General features: G+C 41.8%; 1 protein-coding gene and 1 long non-coding RNA gene across 4 annotated transcripts in view; one reads left to right on the top strand and one right to left on the bottom strand.

Moving 5' to 3' along the window:
- Window positions 1-26,165, bottom strand: part of PRKAG2 (protein kinase AMP-activated non-catalytic subunit gamma 2) — a 229,291-nt gene that overhangs the window by 61,199 nt on the left and 141,927 nt on the right. For both annotated transcript variants that reach the window (XM_075492347.1, XM_075492348.1), the window contains one exon: window positions 15,059-15,273. In XM_075492347.1, coding sequence (XP_075348462.1) covers window positions 15,059-15,273 — 215 coding nt within the window. The remainder of the gene's footprint in view (window positions 1-15,058; window positions 15,274-26,165) is intronic.
- LOC142405269 (uncharacterized) overlaps window positions 1-26,165 on the top strand; it is a 38,333-nt gene that overhangs the window by 8,125 nt on the left and 4,043 nt on the right. Inside the window, exons 2-3 of one of the 2 annotated variants that reach the window (XR_012774110.1) lie at window positions 2,053-2,215; window positions 10,657-12,573. This is a non-coding gene — a long non-coding RNA (uncharacterized LOC142405269). Of the gene's footprint in view, window positions 1-2,052; window positions 2,216-10,656; window positions 12,574-26,165 lie in introns of those variants that run through there. The other variant, XR_012774109.1, reaches the window with a different exon arrangement.

Below are 26,165 nucleotides of genomic sequence, written 5' to 3' on the forward strand. Positions count from 1 at the left end.
CAGCTAAATCCTTACAGAGAAGTCAAGGCATAAGTGGAGAAGAGGCAGGATTTGTTTACATAACCTCTAATGTCTAGCTGTGTGTCTGATCCTGTATCACTCTGCAACTCAGATAAGGCAGAATTTTGAGTCAAGAATATCAGGAGCATTCTCTACATAATTGGTCAATATTCATTCCTCAAATTACTCATGTAGAATATAGGTAGAGTCCGACAATATTATCAGCGTGACATGTTATTAATCAAACAACCTCACAATTTAAATTCTGTCCTTTTGAACAGAAAGTTCAAAAATGTTAAGTACTTGTGAGGAACTAACCTGACTTTGTTGAGAATACTGATGTTACAAGCTTGCTACCTGATTCTGCAAACATAGGGATGCCACTTAGTGTTTTCATCTATTCCAGAGTTTTTAAGTGTTCTAGTCTTAAATGTTTGTTATCGTATACGCTCGAAAAGATACACTTCTGCTGTTTTCACACATATGCTTGAGTGGTCCTTAGTCTCTTTGAAATAGGACCTACCTCTTATCACACTGTGGGGCATGGTTGAAGGAGAGGGGAAATTATTGCTGGAGAGAGCTGCAGAAATCAGGTAATAAGCATGATTACTGTAGATATTTTGTTGTGACAAACATACATTTAAACCCCCCCCCAAAGAACAGATTAAGATAATACTAATGGTAAAAAACAGGTAAGCATCCACTAATTTAAAGTGAATGGAAAAGAAGAGTAAGTGTGAGCCCACATTTATGTGGATCTTCATTCACTGTCATTGAATACAGGATTATTTGTGTTAGTTAAAGTCAAGCACTTATTAAGTACTTTAGCTGGATTGAGGCCAGAGTACTGATGAGTAATCTGCAGAACAGAAGCCACTGAGAATAACAAATTTGAAAAAAAATACTCAGAGCCAAATCTGATTTAAACAAACACATTTACTATACACCATTTTGCTTTCTTCATCTTAGTGTTATATTTCAAAGCCTCAGTCATGGATAATGACTTCACTGTGCAAACATTACACCAGCTTTCAATGATGCTATTTTTTAAACTTAAAATGAAACACCTTTTCCCTAACAGAGCCTGAAGTTAACTGATGCCACACTTCAGGCTTCAGTAAACTCTGCAAAATTTTAGTAACCTATTAGTAGCCTACCATTAAAATGTAATTTTCATGATCATCAGCAGTTTTGAAAGGCTGGAAGCAGATCTATTGAGCCTAGATGTTAGCAGGATGATGCAGGTCAGAGTTACAAGGGTGGTTTACTGAAAAATAGAGACAATCTTCAGCTCAGAACTGAATCACCCACAATCTTGACAAAACTTCTTCAAGAAATTTACATAGACCTGGACTGAACAAATAATTTGCTCTGTGGCACAAGCTGCACTAAGAAGCAAGTAACTGCAGGCTAAACGTGGAGCTAATGAGCTGTGCTATAGGTGGCCACTTTCTGCAGAGCTTGTCATGACTGAGAATCTCAATACTCAATAGGACTCCTGAAGGAACATTTGAAAGCTATCTCAAAGAGGCAGGCAAAGATAATGAAGTATTTTTCAGTGCAATTCTAAGTGGACATTAAACACCTAAGAAGGACTACCTCATAGCACTCAGGGGCTCTGTGTTTGCATTAGATTCCAAGCCCACCCCACAGCTGACAAACTAGGCATGAGTGCCATCAGTGGCCCCACCAAAGCTTGTGAAGTCTGTTATCTCAGAGTAGCTACTATTATGTGTAGACAAACCAATATATTAATAAACTTCCTTCAACACAGAGCCTATGGTTGACCTGTAATCTCCAAATAAATTAACTTTTGACACGACATTTCAGATGGCACTGAGTCTGTGTAGCTTAAGGAACCTAACCCTCTTCCTGAATTACTTCCAGGTCTACTGCTGATCACTCCAGGCCTAATTTTTGTGTGCTGCTTCTTTTTTATTGTTATGCACAAAAGAAATCTGCAATGACAGCAACATGCAATGGATATCTTCCTTCTGTCATGCATGCTTTCCCTTTTGACAGCCTCTTAACTATATCCTTCCATCATTTCAGGTACACTACAGGTGAACCTAGATCATCCTCTGTACTGGTTCTGTGGTTTGACACCGTCTGGAAGGACTGAAGCAAGGACTGTGCTAAGCAAGAAGCATATCAAGTGTCTGAGCTAAATGTTTTATGACCTCAAACAATATTATAAAAAGACATGGAAATACTGGTAAGGCTTTTGCCTGTATTCCAGGAACCAGAATTGAAAAAATTCAGATTAGTTCCACGCTAAGGACCAGGGATACACCTCCAGCAAGCATGCCACCATGCTCATGTTACTGGAGAGCTTGTGGAGATGTGGATACTAAAGTGCGTTCATGGGCAGCAGATGCTTATAGTGTGGATATGGCAAACACTGGGTTCACAAGCACGTAAGCTTGGATGTAGATTCAGTCTGTAGTTAAATATCCACAAAGAGCTGAAATTATTTCATGACATGCTTCCCTAGGGCTTTTTGTTGTAGCTTATCACAGGCTCTCAAAATATGGAAATAAAGAAGTGCATTCAATATTCAATAGTCTGTTTGAGGAGACTTCTGTATTAACATAAAGTGGTACCTCCTAGTTAACAGTGGTATGAAAACGGACTGTTTAAATTGTCATTACAAGGTAAGGTAATAGTTGAGTCGTAAGAGAATCTAGCCTTTCTGAAGTAAATAGAAAAATTGGCACTGATTTCATTAGTCAGGATTAAATTCTATTTACAGTACATTCAGTTGTGTATAAGCCCTATGGAGATACCTCTTTGCTTCTGAAGCACACTTAAGTAGCAGACTGGAAATCCAGTGTCAGTTTAACTTAAATGAAAAAAAAAAAAGCAGTTGAATATTAAATTAAATACTGCAGTCAGTCGTTTGAGATTCAAGTGGTTGTTTCTGCCAAAATGGTCATATATCGAAGTTAATCATCTTTTGAGACAAAAAGCGTCATCTTTTGAGATGAAGAGTTCTCAGAGCTTTGGACCTTTGTATCAGGGAGACTACCTGTGTCCTGCGCTGTCTGCCAGAGAGGGAGCCAGTGAAAGTGCTCACGGAGGAGTGATGGCAGTGCAGGAGGGAAACTGCTGCTGGCTGGGCAATCCCAAGAGCACTCTCTAACCTCAGCCATTTGGGTTAAGCGTTGGAAGTTTCAGCTGGGTTGTTCTCAGGAGATGCCCAGGTAATGCCTCGTGAGGGACAGTATGGGACATTGCTGCAAGAAGGGGAGCTGATTTGGCTTTGACATTTCAGGGGTTGTTATATTCATTTTTAGTTCGTTTTGATGATATTTTAAGCTCTTGGGAAAGGCACACCAAGTTCGGAATAGATGCCTGGCTATGGATCTCTAGAAAAACAGTAAGTATTTATTTAAGGCCATTAATAGGCTTAGGTAGACATTACATTGATTCATGGTTTTAAAGTAATTTCATGGCTAGTTGTGGCAAAAACAAGTAAAAATGAGCAAGTCTACGTTACAGTGCATAACATCAAGTTTTGGGCATGTATGTATATATACTAATCCTTATATAATGTACGGGACAGAGTGTCCTATGATAATTCTTTGAAAATTACCAGTTCTCGAGAATGCCTGAACTGTTTTAAAGGAAGCTCTAAAATAAACATAGACTCAGAAGAGCAGCCTACTTTACAGTGATCTTTTGTGTAAATCTTGATGTACTCTGAAAACAGGATAGCTTCCTATACACAATTACAGTCTGCAGTGTAGAAGCCTGTTGCTACAAACTTTAAATACAACACATGCTATGTATGGTTAACTTACCTTAAGCCACTTGCAGCTCCTGTTCTAGAAATATCTGAGTTCTGTAGAACTTTTTTGTATATTTATCATCATAACATCTCTTTGACTTAGAGAAGTGTTACCCATTTTTTTTTATAAAGGGGAAACAGAGGCACTGAGACCAAGTGACTTAGAGTCACACAAGTGATCTCCAATAGGGCAGATGGTTGCAGCCAGCTCTCTCTGATCTCTAAAGCATGCCCTAGCTACTGGCACTATATTTTTCTGCTTTCTAAACTCTTGTTTTCCTTAAAAACTCTGCAACTGAAATGCTCTTTGAATTCCAAGATTTCTTCTTTAAAACAGCAACAGCCAAATGCTTGAGGCCATGAGGAAAAGAAGGAAGGTTGAGGAAGGCATCCTTTTCTTCAAAATGTAACCTCTCTACCTGTGAAATCTTGAATGATGGAAGAAACTACTTGGTGACCCGTTTGTATTATGTCCTTTTGTACCATAGCCATGCTCAGTGGCATCTTGCTGTCTTTTTCTGAGGACATATTCCAGGAAAGAAAGTTGTGCACTCTCAGTGAAAACTATTCCTCACAGTGCTCCATAAGAAATTGGCTTTGTAAGCATCCTGTCCCTGTGTGCCACAGGTCTGTTGGGTTGTACTCTCATGCAGTCATTATCAGCATGCTTAAGGGAGGGGGGCTGGAGAGGAATCTGTCATCTTCTTTTATAAGCCATTTCTTCATCAATAGCTGTTTCCATTTATGTAAGGAGCTGGATCCTGAGGTAGTACACACCGTGAATGTTTCCAAGTAAATACAATCCCAACACCCAAAGCTTGAAAGGCCAAACACACAACAGCAGGCAGATAGCAATCTTGCAGCTGCTGCTCTCCCTGCCACTGAGTGATCAGCTATTTTCCATTGTCGCCAGGAGCTCTCTTCTGATTCCCAAGCTCTTTCCCTCACTTAGTCTTTTCTGAACCTTTAATGTTGTCCCCAGCTCTTTTCTCCATCCTTTGTCTATCCATCAGGTTCCTTTCTCATCTTCAGTACTTGTGTCATTTGTGTTTTAATAGACAACAAAAATTGTACAAAGACCCTGATGCAGCAAAGTGACTAGGCAGGCACATAGCTTTAACTGCTCTTGTACTGTTGACTCCAACAGGACTACCAACATACTTAAAATTAACCACACATTTAAGTGCTTTCCTGGATCAAGGCCATCATCACATTGACATTAACCAAAACAAAACAGCACCTGAGATGCAGCAACATAAATACATAGCAACCTCAACCAAACTCAGCGCTGTAACCTTCAGGTTACCTTTCCTCAATGCCTTCTGTCATTGCTAGCTATGTTATGGCTACACTTAAAATCTATTCTGCAAGCACATACTGGAAGTAGTGCTTAGGAACAATCCTGTTTAAGCCAATGCTTTCTTACGGTTTTAGAATTTGCCTGGCCTGTTTTGCTAGATCAGGCTCTTGGACAATAAGGTCCTCAGGGCAAGAATCATGTTTATTTTTCTGCCTGAATCATATGTGCTTATATACCACAAAATAGCAGTTAGTAACTTTTTGTTCTGAGGTACAAGAAAGAAGACTTTCTACATACCACAGATGCCCTGGCTTGTGCAGTTGTAAGTGAAAAAGTATGATAGATAAAAATTTCAAAAGCCTAAGATATTAACCTTATCATTGGCAATTTACTGTAACCCTAAACATGCAAAAAGACTAAATTAAAACCTCCCATCTTGAATTCTGCCCCCGCTCCTTCTTTTGCTGACCACCTGCCTCTGTTACCTTTTCTCTTTTATTCTCTGTTGGTTACTTCACCGGTTTACACTTCAGCTTATAAGCCCCATATGGTAGGAGCCTTGTCCTTTGTTAATCATAAAATAAGATTATGCGTACCTTGGGCACTGTACAAATCATTATTGTCTTCCTACAAATGTCTTCCACATGGCCCCACCCTCAGTTCCAGCTGAGAATGCTGTTGTGAACAAGCTCAAAGAATAAATATTTTGCATTCATTTCACCAGCACAATGGAAACATTTTTCCAAGCTGCTGCCAAGATGGTATCTAGTCCTCTTCTGAGTCAGCAGCCCATGCAGCTGACTTTCAAATGGCCAAACTTGCTTGACTGTAATCTTAAAGGAAAAAACCACAGATACAAGCTGTATTTTTAAAGAGCTATATTGCTCTCCTCATGCACAAGCAGGTAGTGACACTATAAAATACGAAAGCTGGGGGAAAGAAGCTGTAGAGAACTGAGTGGTTTTTGTGATGTCCCCCTTTTTTTCTCCCACCTTCAACAGTTTATTTCATCCAGTCAGAGGAAGGGACGGGGGAATGTTGTGAGGAAGTGAGAAAGGAATATCACTGCTTTATGTAGTCCATGTCCTTTTGGTATCAAACAGCTTTTTACATTCCTTAAAGCTCTGTTGGCTATTAAAGACACTGCATCTAAAAATACAATATAGACAAAACTGGCCTAAGAGAGATGAAGATGGCAAGGAATTCATAGTTCCCTTCCATAAGCCATTTTTGCTTATTCTTAGCTGTATTTTCCCTCTAGTCCAATACATAAGCAGGCATGATACAACAGAACAGGTTCAAAACTGTGCATCTCTCCTCTCATGGAAAGACTTTGGTCTATAATCCCTATTGCTTTGTGAATAAACAGCCTAGATGGTAAATAATTTTTGTGTTCCAAAATTGTCCAGATATAGCTGGTAAGACACTGTCAGCGATCCTATATTAAGCTGAAGCTTTACATTAAATCAGAGAGTATGTATCCGGCTTCTAATCACTAATAGAGCTTACTCTTACGAGACGTTCCGGTCTTCTAGCAAAATAACAGAATGCTTATTAAATTAACAAGTCTAAAATTCAGAAATAAGCTGTGCTGTGAGAAATCAGTTCAATGGGTAAAACCAGGCTGTCAATCTTAAAGCACCCTCTTACATCATGTTACTTATTCGAAAGATATCTATTTATATAGACACACGAGGCCAGATCCTTAGGTTTAGCCTTTTTATACCATGCATAGCGCAGGACTTAGGGTGATAAAAGTAACTTAGCTTTAAGCCACTAACTCTGTCTTCAGGATGCTGGGGTCATGATTTTGGTACCAATGTGTATCTTAAAAAAGACGCATAGATGCTCTAGTTTTAATTGCCTTAGCTACTTATAGCCTTATGAGAGCTGTCAAAGCAGCTGGGAATTGATTGCACTCAGCATTCTGGCTATTCATCCTTTCCACCTAGCCTTTCTCCTTTTGATCTAGGACTCGGAGGAACAGGAATTGTAGGACTTTATGCCGTTAAAATAAATTCTCCACTGAGTGAATCCATAGATAGTTGATTAAATTATCTCTGTGGCTACAGAAAAAGCCACAAGCTGACACAGACACACATTTCCTTAGGGCAGAAAAAAAATCATCTTTATGCAATACAATTTCTCTGCATCCTAAGATTGATTGCCATGAATCTGAACACTGCAACCAGAATACAAATACATTAGGAAACCAGTATTTCAGGACGTTGTGACTGAACATTTTTTTTTCTAAACCAAATAAGTAGCTTTAAAAAAAAGCAAATTAACCAACAGAAAATGGCTAGTAAGATGTTTGTTGCATATTTTAAATACTAAGAGGGGATGAAAATACCAAATGTGATACAAAAGATAAGACTAATAGGGAGAAGGTGAAGTGAGAGAACAGAATATTAATAAAATGGGAGCTATAACTAAAAAGTAGTGTGGTATAGCTGAAGCTTTCTATTTTTGTAATGTTCAGTTCCAGGTGAGTTTACTGGTTCATTTATTCTTTATGTCCCACTGAATCTCACTATGGACTTTCCAACCATATTAAATAATTCTCCTGTGGGCCTATATTCAATGCAGTGGAGCCACCATGATGCTCTGTCAAAGGAGTCTGAAATCAAATCAGGTGGGCTCAAGATATTTTTCTATTAATATGGTATCTAATTGTTATGTAGTTCATCAAAAAGCTATTCATTTACTACATTTGCAACTAATTAGTTACGTGCCAACTGTTGGACAAATATATACCATTTTTAAATTAAACACACTTTCACGTGGACAGCAACAGTTCCTATAGGGAGAAATGTTTGAACAATGATGGCTTGTTACAGCCCATAGGATCTATTAGAGAACAGAATCATCTCCCAAAAGGAGTGCTGGTATTAAGGCACTTAAAACTAGCCTGGACACAACAACACTGCAAGAGCTTTCTTCACTGGTAAATGACAGCCTTTCTGGCTCTAATTTCTGTGATCACTTTACTGTGGTGTAATTCAAAGCTGAATCACAGTAATGTCCTGGCACTCTAATATATTGCCTTAAACCACATGAATGCTGAAATAGGGAGTTCTTGTACATTTGCAGACCGGATTCCTTTTTTTCCAGCCTGTGCTTTTTTTTTTTTTTTCCTTAAGACAACATCAGACTCAGAGAACACTTTTCTGTTCTCTTCATCAGATTTAAATCTCTTTAATCAGCCAGCTAGATTATGCTCTGATAGGTGGCATGGCTTTTTGGAGAGAGCCAAAATGAAGGACCTGCTGCACATATCCTGGTTCCCAGGCTCCTTGCCAGCAGCAGGGTGTGATGTAATAGCCTTTCACACTGAACAAGTTAACAGCCCTGTTTTTGAGTATACTACATTTTGGCTAAGAAACAGCATGAATAGCCTTGCCCTCAGGGACAAGGGAACAGAACAGAGCTGGCAGATCTTTAAGGACGCTTTGCATAGAGCGCAAGAGCTCTTGATCCTCAGGTGTAAGAAATCAGGAAAGGACAGCAAGACACCGGCATGGCTGAGTCAAGACGTGCTGGTCAAACTAAAGGGCAAGAAGGAAATGCATAGGCAGTGGAAGCAGGGACAGGTATCCTGGAAGAGTATAAGGACGCTGCCCAGTTGTGTAGGGATGGGGTCAGGAAGGCCAAGGCGCAGCTGGAGCTGAACTTGGCAAGGGATGCAAAGAATAATAAGAAGGGCTTCTACAGGTATGTCAGCCAGAAAAGGAAGGTCAAAGAAAGAGCACCTCCCCCCGATAAGCAAGACTGGCAAACTGGTAACAATGGCTGAGGAGAAGGCTGAAGTACTCAAGTTTTTTGCCTCAGTCTTCATTGGCAACCTCTCCTCCCACACCTCTCGAGTGGATAGACCGCAAGATGGGGACTGGGGGAGCAAAGTCCTTCCCACTGTAAGAGAAGATCGGGTTTATGACCACCTGAGCAGCCTGAACATACATAAGTCTATGGAACCTGATGAGATGCATCCCAGAGTCCTGAGGGAATTGGCTGATGTAGTTGCCAAGCCACTCTCATGATATTTGAAAAGTCACAGCAGTCAGGTGAAGTCCCTGGTGACTGAAAAAAGGGAAATGTTGTACCCATTTTTAAAAAGGGTAGAAAGGATGACCCTGGGAACTACCGACCTGTCAGCCTCACCTCCATGCCTGGGAAGATCATGGAACAGATCCTCATAGAAGCTCTGCTAAGGCACATGGAGGACAGGGACATGATTCAAGACAGCCAGCATGGCTTCACCAAGGGCAAGTCCTGCCTGACCAACCTAGTGGCCTTCTATGATGGAGTCACTACATCAGCGGACAAGGGAAGAGCTACAGATGTCAGCTATCTGGACTTCCGTAAGGCCTTCAACACGGTCCCCCACAACATCCTTCTCTCTCAATTGGAGAGAGATGGATTTGATGGGTGGACTGTTCAGTGGATGAGGAATTGGTTGGATGGTTGTATCCAGAGGTTAGTGGTCAATGGCTCCATGTCCAGATGGAGACTGATGACAAGTGGTGTCCCTCAGGGTTCCATCTTGGGACCAGTACTGTTTAATATCTTCATCAGTGACATAGACAGTGGGATCGAGTGCACCCTCAGCAAGTTTGCAGATGACACCAAGCTGAGTGGTGCGGTTGACACGCCTGAGGGACAGGATGCCATCCAGAGGGACCTGGACAAGGTCGAGAAGTGGGCCCATGTGAACCTCAGGAGGTTCAACAAGGCCAAGTGCAGGGTCCTGCACCTGGGTCAAGGCAACCCCCAGCATCAATACAGGCTGAGGGATGAAGGGATTGAGAGCAGCCCTGCGGCGAAGGACTTGGGGGTACTGGTGGATGAAAAGCTGGACATGAGCCAACAATGTGTGCTTGCAGCCCAGAAGGCCAACCATATCCTGGGCTGCATCAAAAGAAGCGTGGCCAGCAGGTTGAGGGAGGTGATTCTGCCCCTTTACTCTGCTCTCGTGAGACCCCACCTGGAGTACTGCATCCAGATCTGGAGCCCTCACCACAGGAAAGATATGGACTTGTTGGAGTGAGTCCAGAGGAGGGCCACGAAGATGATCAGAGGGCTGGAGCACCTCTCCTGTGAAGACAGGCTGAGAGAGTTGGGGTTGTTCAGCCTGGAGAAGAGAAGGCTGCGGGGAGACCTTGTTGCAGCCTTTCAGTACTTAAAGGGGGCTTATAAGAAAGATGGGGACAAACTTTATAGCAGGGCCTGTAGCAATAGGACAAGGGGCAATGGGTTTAAACTAAAAGAGGGTAGATTCAGACTGGATATAAGGAAGAAATTTTTTACAATGAGGGTGGTGAAACACTGGCACAGGTTGCCCAGAGAGGTGGTCGATGCCTCATCCCTGGAAACATTCAAGGTCAGGTTGGACAGGGCTCTGAGCAACCTCATCTAGTGGAAGATGTCCCTGCTCATTGCAGGGGGGTTGGAGTAGATGACCTGTAAAGGTCCCTTCCAACCCAAACTATTCTATGATTCTATGAAGTGCTACTGTTTAACCAGCAGGTAGCTGCAGGCACAATCTTGTTTTCCTCTCTATATCTAGGACTGGAAGAGAGTCCCAGCTGTGTGTTACGTCTCTCCTCTTCCATATGCTGGAGCAGCAAGGACTGTGCAAAATGGATACAGACTGGACTCTTTCAGTCCCTCCTGTGTGCTGTATCTGCAGTTTTAACAGGACTTGCTCACACAAGCTTAGAGTAAGTCTCAGACTATCTTCTGGCTGAGATGCCCTCTTTTTAAGAACGTTCTGGGAAATTACTTGGTTCAGAAGTTACTTGGAGAACAGTGGTTAACTACACAATCATATGGAAAGGGCCATTTGTAAGCATGTTCTGCCTTTGCCACTTCTGAGCAGAGGAAGCCCCAACCCTGTTTTTCACCAGACGAGAACTCAAAGGCAACTCCTCAATTTGGAACTAGCATCTTCTTTCTCTGGCCTGGACTCTTCCCATGCTGGGAAAGGGGAAACTCATAATGGCCAGGAAATGATGTACCACAAAAATGCTTGTGTTTGCAGGAGACAGGGAATACTGCTATTTTCACAGTGTCTTATGCATCAGTGGAAGAAGAAAGGATGAAACGGAAAGGATACAACCACATTAAGCTCAACATACTACGTTCCACTTTAAAATACGGGCAAAGTGGAAACAGGGCAAACGTGTTCGTTACTGAATTTGCAACCTCTCTACATTCCTTTCGCGGTTAGTAATGTCACATTAGAGAAGAGTTATCATTTACCACTTACTGCCTGAAGGTTACACAGTCCAAACAACACAAGGCCAAAGTACAGAGTCATGAACTGTACTGTGAAAAATCAAATTGCTCCTTCCCCATTTAATGCCATGCACAGTAATCTTTTGGTATAGCTTTTCTTATCGGCTGAATTTTTCATTATAACCTTCTAACTCAGCCACTAGGAACACCTACACACCCAGAGGAAAGCCTGTAAGAGCTGCTGCAATGGTGTGTCACAGCCTCATCACATCTAGCTTTGGGCACCTAACAGAAGTGCCTCAGTTAGAAATGCAACACCGGGAGTCACTCCCTTTATAATCAGCGCAAAAGGCTGTTCAGCCCACTGAAGATCTGATTCATCCCCTGCAAATGCCTCTCTGTGGGATACAGAGACAACTAGAGCTACTATACTCCCAACTTAAGCAGCTCAAATAGGTTTCTAAAGTTAGGTGGGATAAATCCAGACCTTAGTGATTATCCCAGACATCCATTTAGCATGAGGTTAATTGCTTAGGTTTGTATACTGTGTTGAGATGATACTCGCTGAAGGAGGATCTCCCTCTGTCAGGAACTGTCTCCCACTTTTTATTCCCCTCACCAGAATCTAAGGCTTAAAAATCACATCAAAATACACACTGTTCTAAGTGCTGCTAAAACATAAAAGATGTTAATTACATCTACTGGGAAATAAATATTTTTATTCTTTCCTCCATGCCTTCTCTCTTCCTGAACAGATTTAGCCATTCTGCGCCACAGTCTCAGACATATAAAAAACAAGTATACAGTCAAGTTCAAATGCAGTTAATAATAAAAATGGGCTAAGATTAGTTCCAAGTCCTGATACTGCACCTTCCTATAGTTATCTGCTGTTCTGTGGGTTTTTTTAATAATAATTCCGGGTCTGGGTCCAAGGTCTTTGCTACTGCAATATATATAGCAATCATGAATCATTTATAATAGTCCTGGGATCTCACACATTATCATCACTAGTTAAACAATGTGATAAGTAGATGAGATTTAAGTTGACAGAGCCCTGTAGATAAGAGTCAACTTCTCATTTCAGATGTCAGTATAGAAGCTTCCTTGTCATTAAACTGATCATCTAACAGCATGGCCACTATGAAAACATTTATCATATAATTTATAGTGTGTTTTTAAGATAATTGGAATTGTTATGTCAAGAAATGGTGATCTAAGTAAACAAGAAATTGAGTTTGCCTTTTACAGATTTGTTTATGGCATGTACATTGTGAAAACGTGCTTATTAACACGCAGCTCCAAATAAATGAAACATTTGAAATACAGTACTCAAATCAAGACTGTTGGTCTACTGCTGTCATATTTGTAAAGGAATGCTAGGTAAATAACTCACAGGGATCGAAAGACACAGCAGTCCTGAGTGAACACCCATCAGCTTCAGATTCATGCCCTTCTGCAGAAGCTTAGGCTTTCTCTCCTCTAACAGTTTCTCCTTCTAGAAAAGCATGGCAAATCTCTCTCTCTCTGGTCTCTGCTGAAAATTAAACATCCAGGGCTTTGTTCCTCACAGATCTGTAGCTGCTGACATCTGTTCCCAAGTAAACCAAAAAACTACTGATTCACTGGCAGCCCTGCACACTCACTGTTCTCAGATATAAATGAGAACAGAGGGTACAAACCAAAGATAATCAGGCGCTGTACATCCTATGTATTTTTACATATATATATATATATATGTATTTCTGTATCTTCTGAACAGGAGATAATGGAGTCCAACATACTGAGTTTCCATCCAGACTCTCTCTTGTACATGTATACAACCACAACAGTTGATAAATACTTGCTCAGAATTCTGTTTCTTTATTCTGGCATCTTCTGCTCAACTTCATATTGTCCAAATCAGCAAATAATTAAAAACAAAACAAACTTTTCAGTCTTTCGGTCAGTGGAATGTGCTAAGATTATGTTGTTTCCCCATTTCTATTCTAACAGGTACAAAAGGCTCCTCTGTAGCTGCATAGCACAGATAAACACATTCATATGCAAATAATATGACTGATGGACTGAAACCTACTAAAAATATTTGTGTGTCCTACAAGCCTTTGAGTTTCATAATTTATATACCCCAAGACTACTAACTACATGGAAGGGCAGTGAGTTGTCTAGAGAAAAGTTACTTCTGGAGTTCCCTAACTATGAATGTAGGATTTATTTTATTTAATACTTTAATTATTTACTTTTGCATAGCAGCAGAACAGAAAGGCTGTATTTTGCAGGGGGAGTCTGGCTTGCTTAATCTAGAAAAAACAAAGGTCGGCTACAGGTACAACAGGATGTAACAAACAATGAATGAAAATGGCTATTAATTATAAGAGCAAATGGTCATAACCTGTCCATAAAAACAAATTACGTTAAAAATCAGAGACTTCCTAACCATTAGAGAAGGGGTCCCCAAAACAGGGCATGTGTTTTTCTGGATGTGTGTGAACAACTTGGAAGTAGTACATGAACACTGATCCCGTACCTAAACACTTGCAGCATAACAAGTGCTGCTGCTGCTGTGAAGGTACCTAACACAAAAGCAAAAAGGTTTTGGGATCGCTGTGTTAGTGTATTCAGATCCTGGAACAGCTTTCCCATGGGCGAGTGGGAGGAAACTTCCTGCTTTTAAGTAAATCACTAAGAACTGGAATGGAACAGAACTTGTAGTTGTTCAACAGGGAAACAGACCTCATGAACCTTTATGTCCTTTACAGTTCTAGATTTCTAGATACAGAAAATGTCAAAGATTTTATATTCTGAGGAAAAAAAAAAAAGAAGAAAAGCTGGGGAAAGACAGATGGAGGGTAGTTAACTCCGGTGACAGGTCACAGTTTGCTAGTTCCATGAGGCAGGGGAACGGCGAACAGAAAGATAGTCAATGCAAAGGAATTAACATGAAAAAGAAAGAAGGAGCAAAAAGGCAGAGGAGCACAAAAAGAGAAGAGCAGCGATGCCTCTGAGGCTGGCCAAGGGAGAGGGGAGGAGGCACGACGGCATGCAGTGCGGACATTGAAGTGGAGAATATCAGAGGCTGGAATTCATGTATTCCCAGGAACTGCTGAGTTCATGCATTCCCAGGAGTTGAAGAAACCACTCCTATGAAGACACCTCTACTATGTGGGGGGCTGGATAAATACCCTGGTAGTGCTGCCCTTCTTCCTCCACTCTCTGAGCTGGGGCAGGAGACGTGACAGCAACTAGTACCATTAGTCACCGGTTGTCCCAGTCATCCCAGACTCCAAAGGCAGCAGGAACTCAAACTCCCTGCAGCTCATACTGTGAATTTCCTTTTGATACGCTCTCCTTGGCTGCTAGCTCTCTCATCAGCTCTTCCTAAGGAAGATAAAGACAATCCTAAATAAAACTTTTATCCTTCTCTAAAGTGGCATCTCAGCAATGTATGCTGTGATCTGTAGCCACTGCAAAACTCACTTGAGAATAGTGCAAAAATTAGTTGCTATTTGGGTAAATCAGAAGGGGAGCTACCACCTTTGGATTCCTAGGGCCTTATCAGCTGAATACCAGGAGAAGCTGAGAGAAGTCTAAAGTAAAAGGCCCATGAAATTGTTCTCGTTCTGTTCCGTGTTATGGACACACACGCTGTAGCCCATCGGTTGTAATACAAGAAACAGTTAACGCACAACTCTGTACATTTCCCAGTGGAAAACTGGACACATGCTTTTACTCACTGGTTTTGAGGTAGCACAGGGAGCTGGTGTCATGATAGGAGGCTTGGCTGCGCTTTGAGATGGGGGCAAAGAAAATCTCTGCCCTGTGTCCGGAGGTGAAGAACAGTGAATCCGTGTTTCTAGTCTCTCAGGCTCATGCTTATAGGATTCAAGAGGAAACGTGGGCTGCTTGGTCACTTGTGTTGGGGTAGATGGAGAAGAGGAGAGGCCAGAGGCTGTAAACAAGAATAATTACCACAGATCAGTTCAGAAGAAAAGCAGACAGAAATCTCAGCTTTACAGTGAACCTGTATTTTTTCATCCCATTTCCCCAGACTAAAAGTATGTATCTCACTTCCTCATTTATGAAAGGGAATTGCTCCGCCTTGCCGTTAAAACTCTTTTAATCATTCAACTGGTTGAACTGTCTGATCCATTCACAGGGAAGCATAGTGGCCAGACGAGAGTGCTGGACATTTGTGTTGTATTAACTTCCTGTCTGATTGCTTATTTCTAACGATCCTCAGCACTGGTATTACTTTATTGTTATAATTTTAATACTCCTGTGAGTCTCAGGATTACCTCCATCTCATGGCAAATGGCTCAAGAGCTTTAATGTTTGCTTTTTCTTCTTTTTCATTATTTTAACAGTATCTCAGCCAGCAGTTAGAATAAAAGTAGGAGCAGAGGCGAAACGAAACAGGGCATATTTCCGATGAGCCTCAGTCTGCTTTCTATAAGGCTCTTGGCAATGCCTTTACACAAACTAGAAGTGTTTTCAGCAGCCTTTGAGGAGAAAGATTATTCATACCTTTTGCTGAAAATCAATATCAGCAGCAGATCATTTATCTTGTGAGCATCCTGTTTGTATTTGACATGTGTATCTACCCCAGCTGTATTTTTGGTTACCTTCTTAGGGCAGTTCTGAATTGTGATCAAACAGATCATTTAAGCTATATTTATTATCCATTTAAGAACCAGCAGACATCCACAACCAATTAGAAAATTCACATTACAACATCTGTGTTTCTTGTTATATCTATATGTACGTCAGCAAACAAAGGATGATTCTCTTATGCCAGCATAAATCAGGACAGACTTAAATGTGTAAAAACTGAGGCTGAACAGAGCTACATATTTTTAAGTGGGCCATATGATCTCTGAACTTGGTTCACTTCTTGTACTTCCAGAGATTTGGGCAGATGATCAGTTAGTCCAGAAGGGACTCAAGTCCATCGAAAGGGAGCAGCTAAATTAGCATTTAATAAGCATAAAATCCCAAGCCATTCAAACAAGTGTTTGAGAACATGATAATGCGTCTTCATGATAAGTCTAGCTTATCTTCTCGGTGTGAGCTTTTAAGGCTCCACCAGCGATTTTTGCACCAGACATTTTCTCCCATTCCGAAGCTTTTCATTGGTGTACACGCAGCCTCCACCGGTCCCTCCTTTCAACCCGGGGTAAAGTGCATTAGTGCAACTCACTTTGTCCTCATCACCTCTCAGTGTCACATTTTACCTCGTAGACAGCATTTTCAAAGAAAACTTTGTATTGGTGGAAAGTAAGAATAAAACTCAGTAATAACTAAGGTGCTAGACCCAGAAGACTAGAAATCCAACAACTCAGGGAGGGATGTGTTACTTGAAGAAACTATTACTCCTGATGTATCTGGGGAAAAGTTACCATATCTTATGATTAAAGGAATTAATGAGGAATTTAGGGACCTGTTCCTTAGCTATCATTCTTCATTGAAAACAACCTTTCTTGATGGCTTTTACATATGAAGAGATTTAACTTCAAGAGAATAGAATCACTCATCAAGAAACCTGCAAAATAATTAGGCTCTAATGTGTTTTCTTTGTAGTAGTTTTAGTGGTGCAGTGTAAGGTATTTATTTCTTTCAAAGAAAATCCTAACTCTCACTGAAAAATTTTAGCTTTGCTGGAATCAAAAAGGACTCCCTACTCAGTCCCTCTCTTCAGTCCTTTTCCAAAATTGCAGCTGCCCTCCAAGGACTTCCATTTCATTTCATAAAGAGACCTGCAGCTCTGCCAATCAAGCAGCAATAACCACAGATCCAGTGGAGACGAGGTGTTGTAGGCAAATACAATGTTGGCTAATGTGACATGCCAGGGCCTGAGGCAAGAAGAATAACCCTGGTATTTTGAATGTCCTCAGCCTCTGCTGATTTCAGTGGGACTGGAGGGCGTTCCACCTCCTGAAGGATTAAAAGGACACCTCACACACGCCTGTTCAGTTTTTGCTTACAGACAAATTTAGATAAACAGTTCTGGGGAAGGTGCTCTTATCTTCTGTGTCTGTATGGAGGTACAAATGTTTCCTGAGCACTCAGACTGGGGTTTGAGGTGGATGGTAGCTGTAATTGATGCAAATGTAAAACCACTAAAAGGGAGAAAAACACCATTAGATCTTAACGTCTTGCTGCTGGGATGTGTTCATTGTGCGCTAATGTATTCAGCAAGTCTACAAAAAACATTTCCAGTATCAACAAGCTCTGCCAAAAGAGCTATTACCAGCCATAAGGAAACCACATATTCGCTGTCCTAACACGGCTGGCCTGCCAAGTGTAGAGGACATCTATAGGACACAGGAAGATGTGGATCAAAGGAGACCAAGGCAGTAACATCTCTTACATCCTATGAAAACTATTGCCACCTCATTATAGATGTGTAACAGCACAGCCAGGACAGGCAGCGTGGTTTCCATTTTATAAGAACATTCACTGGTGGTGAATCTCCTTTTGGATGCCAGCCTTGGACACTTGGCACGACTTTTTATGGATGAAGAGCATATGTGACTCCAGCAACTTTACTGGGAGCACTCTGAGCCTTAGAACTGTCTGTTTCAACAGTACTCACCGTGAGGCACACCCTAATACATCTGAGATTCAATTTTTCTGTGACTCAGTTTCCGCACAGAGGTGGAGGGAAAATTATAATTATTTTGCAGGGTATTTGATTAAATTATGTAATTAAGCTTTTCAATCTTTGTTATTTAAAAGCCTACCTCATAGCATTATTGTGGTATCTATGTAATTTACATTTGTACAATACTGAGATTGAAGGAATAATCCCATAGGAAATGTTAAATATTTTTTTGATTATTAAAAAAAAAGATTTTTGGCCGCTGTGATACAGCTCAACATCCTAAACCCTACAAAGGATTTTATAAAAGCCTGCCACATAAAAGAATGAAAATCTGTAATATATCCCGAGACCAAAATCAGTTCAGGAGTAACGGAACTTTGTATTAATTTTAATCCTATTGGACTGCCATCTAAACAGGCAGCATTGGTGTAAATACATAGTTATATGTATGAGCAGTAGCTGCCCTGTTCTACTATAAAAGAAATCCATTGAAGAGACAAGATACAGCTATATCCCATGGCTGAAAACAGTTCATTTTGGAGAAAGTACGCATAAAAATTAAGCAGTGAAAACTAGCCAACAATTCTAGAGTCTTCTATAATGAAGCTGAAAAACTTCAGTATCTACATAGGATTTTGGACAAGAAACAATCTTTGAGATTGGCTGCAAACTCTACTGGTTCTGGTAACAAGATGAACTGATATGGCAAGTAGTTATCTCTTATGCTAATGTTTCTTTCATCAGACAATGAAATGCATAATGAAATGTGATATTTTCATGTTAAGAAACTAAATAGCTCTTCCTTTTTTCCATAACATAAAACAAGAATTTTAGACAAAAAAAAAAAAAAAAAGAAAAAATCTAGCAGATCCATTACTGTGTCACTGCCTAACACAAGGTTTTGTCCTATGTTTTCTATTGATCGTCCCTGTCCAGTTTTAAAACAGTCCAAGAGTTTTGCTTTGTTCTGATTCAACCTGACATTTCCTTTCTGGGGACAAAACAAGAGTGAAAAGAGGATAGCTTTGTGGTCTCCTTACTGATGAATCGTAAGTCATAACATTTGCATAATTGAATATGCATATGCATAAGAATATTCATAAGAATATATGACTACATGGTGCAAAATTGCATTAATGTAAAGAAACAACTTTCGTATTATAGTATAACTTTACTCAGAATATATATGTGAGATCCTAATAGAACTAAATAGCACTAGTCTTAATTTTGAGCGAAATGGGGCTATCTCCAGTTGCCTCCTCCCTGTGACAGTGCTGTCTCTGATGGCACGCAGCGGTGGCCCAGCATTCCAGTCTGTGCCTGTATTTCAGCAAGCTCAGCTGGGATCTAGCTGCACGTCACAGGTTGGATGCAAGAGCCCTGAGAAAGTACTGCTGTAACAGCAGAGCCCACAACTTTGGCCCAAGTTAGCATGCAACACTAACTGGCGTTTAGTTGGTCACAAACGTACAAAAATAATGTTGCTGCCTCCACTTGTTTCTTTAGGTACTTGTAACTATTTCTTTTAAATAAAGCCCTTATTTTGCATGGCATTAAGTTCTCCACCCGCTTTGGCATTCTGATCCAAACCAGCCTTCCACTGATACATAACAGGAAAGGATCAAGCGCTACGTTGTCATTCACGTACTCCCAAGGGAAGAAGGGTGGCTGCCCTCCTAAATTTCCACATTCCCCTGGTGACACCCACAATTAATTCTGTCACCTACATTTCACGCCTGACCTGGCAGGATGCATCTGGTGGTTTCTGGGAGGAAGGATGCTCACAGCCCAGCGATTCCTGCCAAAGCCTCCCTTTTATTTATCAGCTCCGCTACATGTAGTTCTGCCCAGTGCTCCAATCAACCCCTTTCCAGAAAGAAAAACAGCCCCTGCCCCCATGAACCTTTGGAGCCACCTGCCCACCAATGATGCTGGTAGGGATTTCAGGGATGTGCTAATGCTCCTGGACAAAGGCTGGCTTCGGGTGGTTCGGAATAGAGTCGCACTCCCCTGTTGAGGGCCCAAACGACACAGCCAGCAGCCTGCTCTCAAACTTTACTTTTGTATTTGTGCGCTTGAGATGAAGTAGCTAAAACCGGTGAGAGTTACTGGCCGTGAAAAATAAATTGCTTTTGCAGTTTACCTCTTCCTAGGAATCACACTTAGTATTCTCTCATCCTGTACCTGATCAAGCAGCTAATGTCATTGCTAACATATAAAGCTGTTGCTAAAATAGCTTTCCAAGTTTATGTATAGGGATATACTCATTTACCATTTAGACTGAAACTTCTCAGAAAAAAAACCAAAAGGAATTTCCATTTGCAGTGGCTCCATGTGACACTTTTTGCCTGATTCCTTCCCAGGACAACACTGTCCTTTCATTTCCATTCTTCAGCTGGCAGTGAAACAGAGAAGGCGGCAGGCTGTGGCTGCTGAATTTTAAGTAGTTAGCAGCACAAGTGAATCTGAGTTGAGCCAGCTGTTCATTAAGCTGATTCACTCTTCAGACACAATACTATGTTAATTTTGACACATAAGCAAATTGATGCAAATTACATGAAATGAAGTTTAATGCCACTTAATGGCAGTAGAACTATGAACCCAGAAGCAGGTAAATGGCTACTGGCTCTTTCTGTTCAAATAGTACTGGTGATATTGATACTAAGTGTTGTAAAATACCTGTTAGTTAAAACAAATAAATAAAATTAAGCCTGAAAAGTAATCTTAAGAGTTATTGTACCAAAAAATATGATAGGTACTGCCCAGGAAATTTCCTGCTGTATCTAGCAATTTCACTTATGCACCAATTCAGGATGCCTCCCACCCTACAAGAACTACGGCTTCTACTGTTGAACCATATAGCCTATATCCGTGACCGACAGTGCGTCACTCGTGTAATGGCCAGGCCTTCCAGTCCTTCAGCTAAGCTCACTGCTGCTGGCTGAGCAGCATCTATCCTAGCTGCATTAGCAAGCACATTTGTTTCAGTCTTATTGATAACAACTCCATGGCTTTTCATGTAGCTGGTACACCATTCAATGGGAAGCTTACTTGTTTCCAAAAACATCCTTCAGAATTTTTTATTAATCCAAGGAAGAGTAAAATACACCCTTTAAGTCATTAAAATATCATATGCTGTCTGAAAAGTTTCACAGGGAAATGATATTTTTGCAGTAAAAATCTGATTTCTTTGTATTAGTTCAAACATAGCAAAGGAAACCACTCCTTAAGTGGTCTCAGCCACAGAAATACCTGAACCTGAAAGCACCAACTTTTGCTTTAGAAGCTATTTCACTTTGTAAAACCTTAGAAAAAGCCGTATCAGTTTCCAGGATTCAGCCCGTTCTCCTCTGCTTGTGGTCTATTCACACGCCTAAACAACACTTGCATCTGTGGAAATTGCAGTGTAACACCTTTTCCTCATAAAACTGAGAAAATCAGGGAGCTGAAGAGTTTAATTAGTGAAGTTTTGAGAATGTTCTTTCTGAAGATCTCGAGGCCCCTTTATGAGGAAAGGCTGATCAGGAGAAACAGTTTCCCAACACTGTATCCTTTAAAGGGTTTACTACAGCTTTCTCCTGCACTGCTGATTAGACAGCGGATCTTACACCTTGCCCAGAATTGTACATTGGTTATCTTAACATTTGTTAAATGTACTTGACAAATTTGGAAAGACTTGACACGTTATGTCAGCATGGCTTACAGAACATAACTGAAATAGTATTTCATTTCCTTAGAACAGCTTTTCAAATACCCACCATCTGGGAACTGAACGCAGGCTACACCACCAGTCTCAGATACAGAGAGCTTTGCAGGCCTTGGGAGGTTTCGGCTTTGTGTTGTTTTGCCTTTTCAGAGTGCGCTGCGAGGTTCTGGATACGTTAGCAAAGCAGTCCTCACCTCCACGCTATGAGGCTGGATCAGTCTGACAGGCTCCCAGCCGCGGGGGATCTACACCGCGGAGCTCCCCTGGTCCCACTGCCCGAGCACCCTTGCAGGTGGTTTCTACCCTCTCCTTCTCCCAAGCTTAGCACCTTTTTGAGACTGAAACCCCCACGGCCAGCCTGCGTTTTCACACTCAGTTCTTAATAGTTATTCTCTACAACTAGATGAGTTTCATCACTTTCGGTTTCGCACTGCCTGTTTTCAACAGACTTGCTTTTTTCCTTTAATCAGCAGATAAATTTCTATCAGAGTACCTGAGTTGATCAGGGGGCTTGATTGTCAGGAGAGAGGTGGCTGTCAGGGGCTGTGAACTTGGGCTCATAGGGCTATAGGCAAGCTGCAGGAAGTAGCACATAGGATCCAGAGATGTACACAATTATGAATTTGTTGCTTTTAAAAGCAACAAATACGTGGGATCCAAACACAGCAAGCAGAGACCAAAAATCCTGCTGAAGAGCATCCCTCCCAATGGGATTTTTCTAGTTCTCATTGGCAGGAAGGTTCCAGTCTGGCTTCTAACTCCCAGTTTTCTGCCACTCCTTCTCCTTTGTCTTGCAAATACTGGAGAGAATACCATGGGAAAATAATTCATAGCAAAGAAACAGAGATCAGCCATGAGCTTGATGCCGAAGAATGGCTTTTTTCAGGTTTGTTTTTTTGAGAGCGCCAAATGCACATTCCACTGCTGTTTGACAGCCTGACAGGCGATACATGACGAGGTCCTGGTAGTGACTGAGGTAGCCACTGCATAAGTGCCTGAGCCAGGCATGAGCAATTAGCTCAGCATAGTAATTATATTGAGAGACTCAGCACCAAGACTTTACCAGGCACCATATGGCTGTGGCCAGCACGCGCTGTCAGAAACACGGGCAACACGTACCTTGCCAGCACAAGTGCAATGATAGGAGTAAAGTATTAACAGTGATCCTCAGCAGGTAACAGCGCGATGGGGAAACATCCTGTCGAACCGCAAGAAGCAGGAGGAGGAGGTTTGGGCACGCATCTCTATGAGAAGCACACGAGAGCAAAGAATGCTTTATCCTCCTGTGCATCCATCACCCACAGAGCACGGGGTCAAGAAGCTTGCAATACCAGCTTTTCACTTTCTGAATCACCTGGCTAACTTTCCAATCCTGCCACTGACGGCAGAGCAAGAGGAGTTTAAGATTTCCACCTTCCAAATGGCTCCTGCTGTACACAAACCCAGGACTGCCGATAATGGGATATGACATTCTGCAGCCGCTGCCTGGGGGTAACTGCTGGGTTGTAACAAAAGCTAACTGTGCAGTACTATGATACCAATCTAAAAAGTCACTAAAATGAAAATCAATCACTCCTCTTCATTCAAACTGAGCTGGAAAGACACATGACATCTGTGCGAACCCCGAGTTTCTTTTTCTGATCCAAACCAGATGACTAAAGAGCGTAAGCCCATCCATGCAAATAAGCCACGTGCAACAGTTGGCCCTTATCAACATACTGAGAATTGCTGAAAGAAAACTCCCCTCTGCCTTCCCAGCCCCGTATCAGCACGTTAGCCAGGCATAGCACTACATCACATGGCAGAGATTCACATGGTCGCTTGTACTATGTGCTGGTTATAGCCGGCTGCTGTGAGAAACAGTGCCTACAGCAGGACTACTTTATTTACTTAATACACCACCTGGCATTTAAACTTTCACAGAGTACTTTGTGTTCGGAGGCTTTAATGAAATAACTTTTGTTTTCTATTTTAGCAAAGACGTCTGGCTGCTAAAGCTAACATTTAACAGCTCTTTCCACATTAACCTCAGTTGTCCTATCTAGGCTTTCTTTGCTGTTTTGAGCCAAGCTGAGCTAAACGCTCCCCTGCCATTACAGAAAGCTGCAAACTGCCTGTCTTTGGTGACACTTCAGTGGCCAGCACTGTCTGTCTCTCCATCACCCTGTCCTCTGCTAGAGGCTGCTGTAACTGCTTTCTGCCCCAGCACCCGCTCCCTGGTTTTGCACAGCAAAGCTTCCAAGCCGCAGTTACCATCGTCATCGTTTGTGTTTTGCTTCTGGAGCACCCGCTGTGTGCAACGTGCTTCGCAAACAGGGAAGATAACACAGGCCCCGACCTGAAGGGTTTACATTTTGACAGGCAAAGGAAAAGAGGAGGAAAATTAAGGGGGGAAAGGTGGGAGGGGGAATAGGGTATGCACAACATATAAAGACAAGTTTGGAAGTAAGTACTCGCTTGTTCTGATGCTTAATCTCACACTTATGGATTTCATACTTAATGACTGCGCTAAATGTCAGCTTTTTAAAAGCAGCTGCTTGGGGGGCTGCAGAACAAGGTAAGTTGTTGCTTGCCCTATGATTTATGATATGCTCTTCCAATGTAAATTTAAAAAATTAGGGAATTGAGGCAATGATTTTCCCAGCTTGCTTGCTCTAAATCAGTGCCTTAACTCTGTACCTTATTTCTGCAACGTGCTAAAGCAGAGGAACACCCCGTGGAAACTGAAAAAAACCCCAAACATTTTACAAGTATGTCACTAGAGTTCCAAATTAATGAAGAGAACAGTCTAAATCTGAGCCTGCAGAACCCCGCTGAAATCACTGTGGGTGATTTCATCTGCATAGCACATCTACTCTCTGCGTAACCGAGAGACAGAATATTAACGCACATAAAGACCACTAGGATATCCATTTACAGCATACACACGAAAGCTCCAGGGCTGGCACCAGGGGAATGCATCCTGTAATGCTGCCCGCAGCCACGACCACACAGCGAGAAGGCAAGCGTTTAGACTGTGCCCCTTTCTGAGGTTCGGAATGGCAGGTTATAAGGCTGTTGGAGCAGAGTGTTCAGGACTCAGGTCCTGGGACCTGCTCTCTATTTAATTTATCGGCTTACATTAGCCTCAGTTTCCTACTCTTACAATGAAGAAAATAGCTTAGAGGTGCTAGTAAAGGCATCAGAGTTACAGCTGGATTGCAAGGCTCACAGCACAGTTTACTTCTGTTTATTTTCTGCAGTGCTTACCAGGGCACTGAGGTGAGAGTAATTAAGTATCTGCAGAGTACTCCAAATCCTCAGGAAAGCTGTAGCTAGAGAATGAAGCCGTAATTTGCAATTTCTTTGCTTCTGAAATTCATGTTTTTCAAACCCTCTGTTCTTCTCTTATTAAAAGAACAAAAAAATCTCCCTCATTCCAGATCTTTTCAAAATTCAACAGGAGTCCAAGCACTGCTTCAGCCTGTGGCATTTGCCTCTCCCCACTGTGTCTGACTCAGACTTCTCTCTCATCATAATTCCTGTCTTGCTAACCTGGGAATTAATCTTTTTGTGCACATATGGCACAGCAGAGCCGGCACAGTGCTCTCTAGCACACCTACCAAAGCCTTCTGAAGAAATAACTAATGACTTCATGGCTCTTGTTTGATTGAAAATAAATTGCTATGGGCCTGCTCCTGCTCCTTGTGCCACTTGGTAGTATAATTTCCATTGCCTTCATTGGTACTGGATCATGCTTTTAGCTGAATATTAGCGCAGTAAACAGCTGCTTTCTCTAGACACTAGCCTGCTCAGAGACTAATCCTCTCCTTCCCGTGAAATGATCCACACAACACTGGCTTTCTTCTGCCTTTCACAATTAGATGCTGAAGTGATGTAGATTACAACTAAGCTCAGACCTCTGTCCTTCTGGTTAGCTCTAATCCAGACTGGTTTCCCGATGCAGTACAACCACTCGTCCTGGCACAAGTATAAGGGCAGGAGGAAAGGGGCCAGGAAGAAAGCAGAATCACTTTGTGCCGTGGCATTGCTGGTTTATACCACTGGAAGTGTACAGAAAACTACAGCCCAAGTTCTAACAATGGCTCTGAACAGAGTTCTCCATCTAGGATCTGGCTGAGGGCACGAGGGAGAAAAAAGGGGAGAAGGCAGCTGCACAGCCAAGTACCAAACCCACAACTATATCGAAAGACTTAAAATACGCCCTGAATTGGGATGTACTTATCTACCGCTGGCAAGTCCGTGCTTCCCATATATGATGAATCAGTTACCATCTTATTTTCTTCTCCCAGCACAGAAGCTGGGTAAGCTTAAAAACAAATGAAGCCCTGTCCTCTTGCTGTGATTCTCCACACTCTTACCAATAAAGTATTGTCATGATATCCAGCAATGAAATGAGGCTGGAGAGCAGCGATATCACATCTGTACATTAAAACTGCAGCATGGAGCCAGGAGGTACCCCAAGAGGCTATCCCAGGTACGCTGAAACGTACGTCTACAAAGATGGTGGTGTTGCCACAACTGTGCAAGTCAA

The sequence above is a fragment of the Mycteria americana genome, chromosome 2, assembly GCF_035582795.1.
Source record: "Mycteria americana isolate JAX WOST 10 ecotype Jacksonville Zoo and Gardens chromosome 2, USCA_MyAme_1.0, whole genome shotgun sequence".
NCBI classification, from domain to species: Eukaryota; Metazoa; Chordata; class Aves; order Ciconiiformes; family Ciconiidae; genus Mycteria; species Mycteria americana.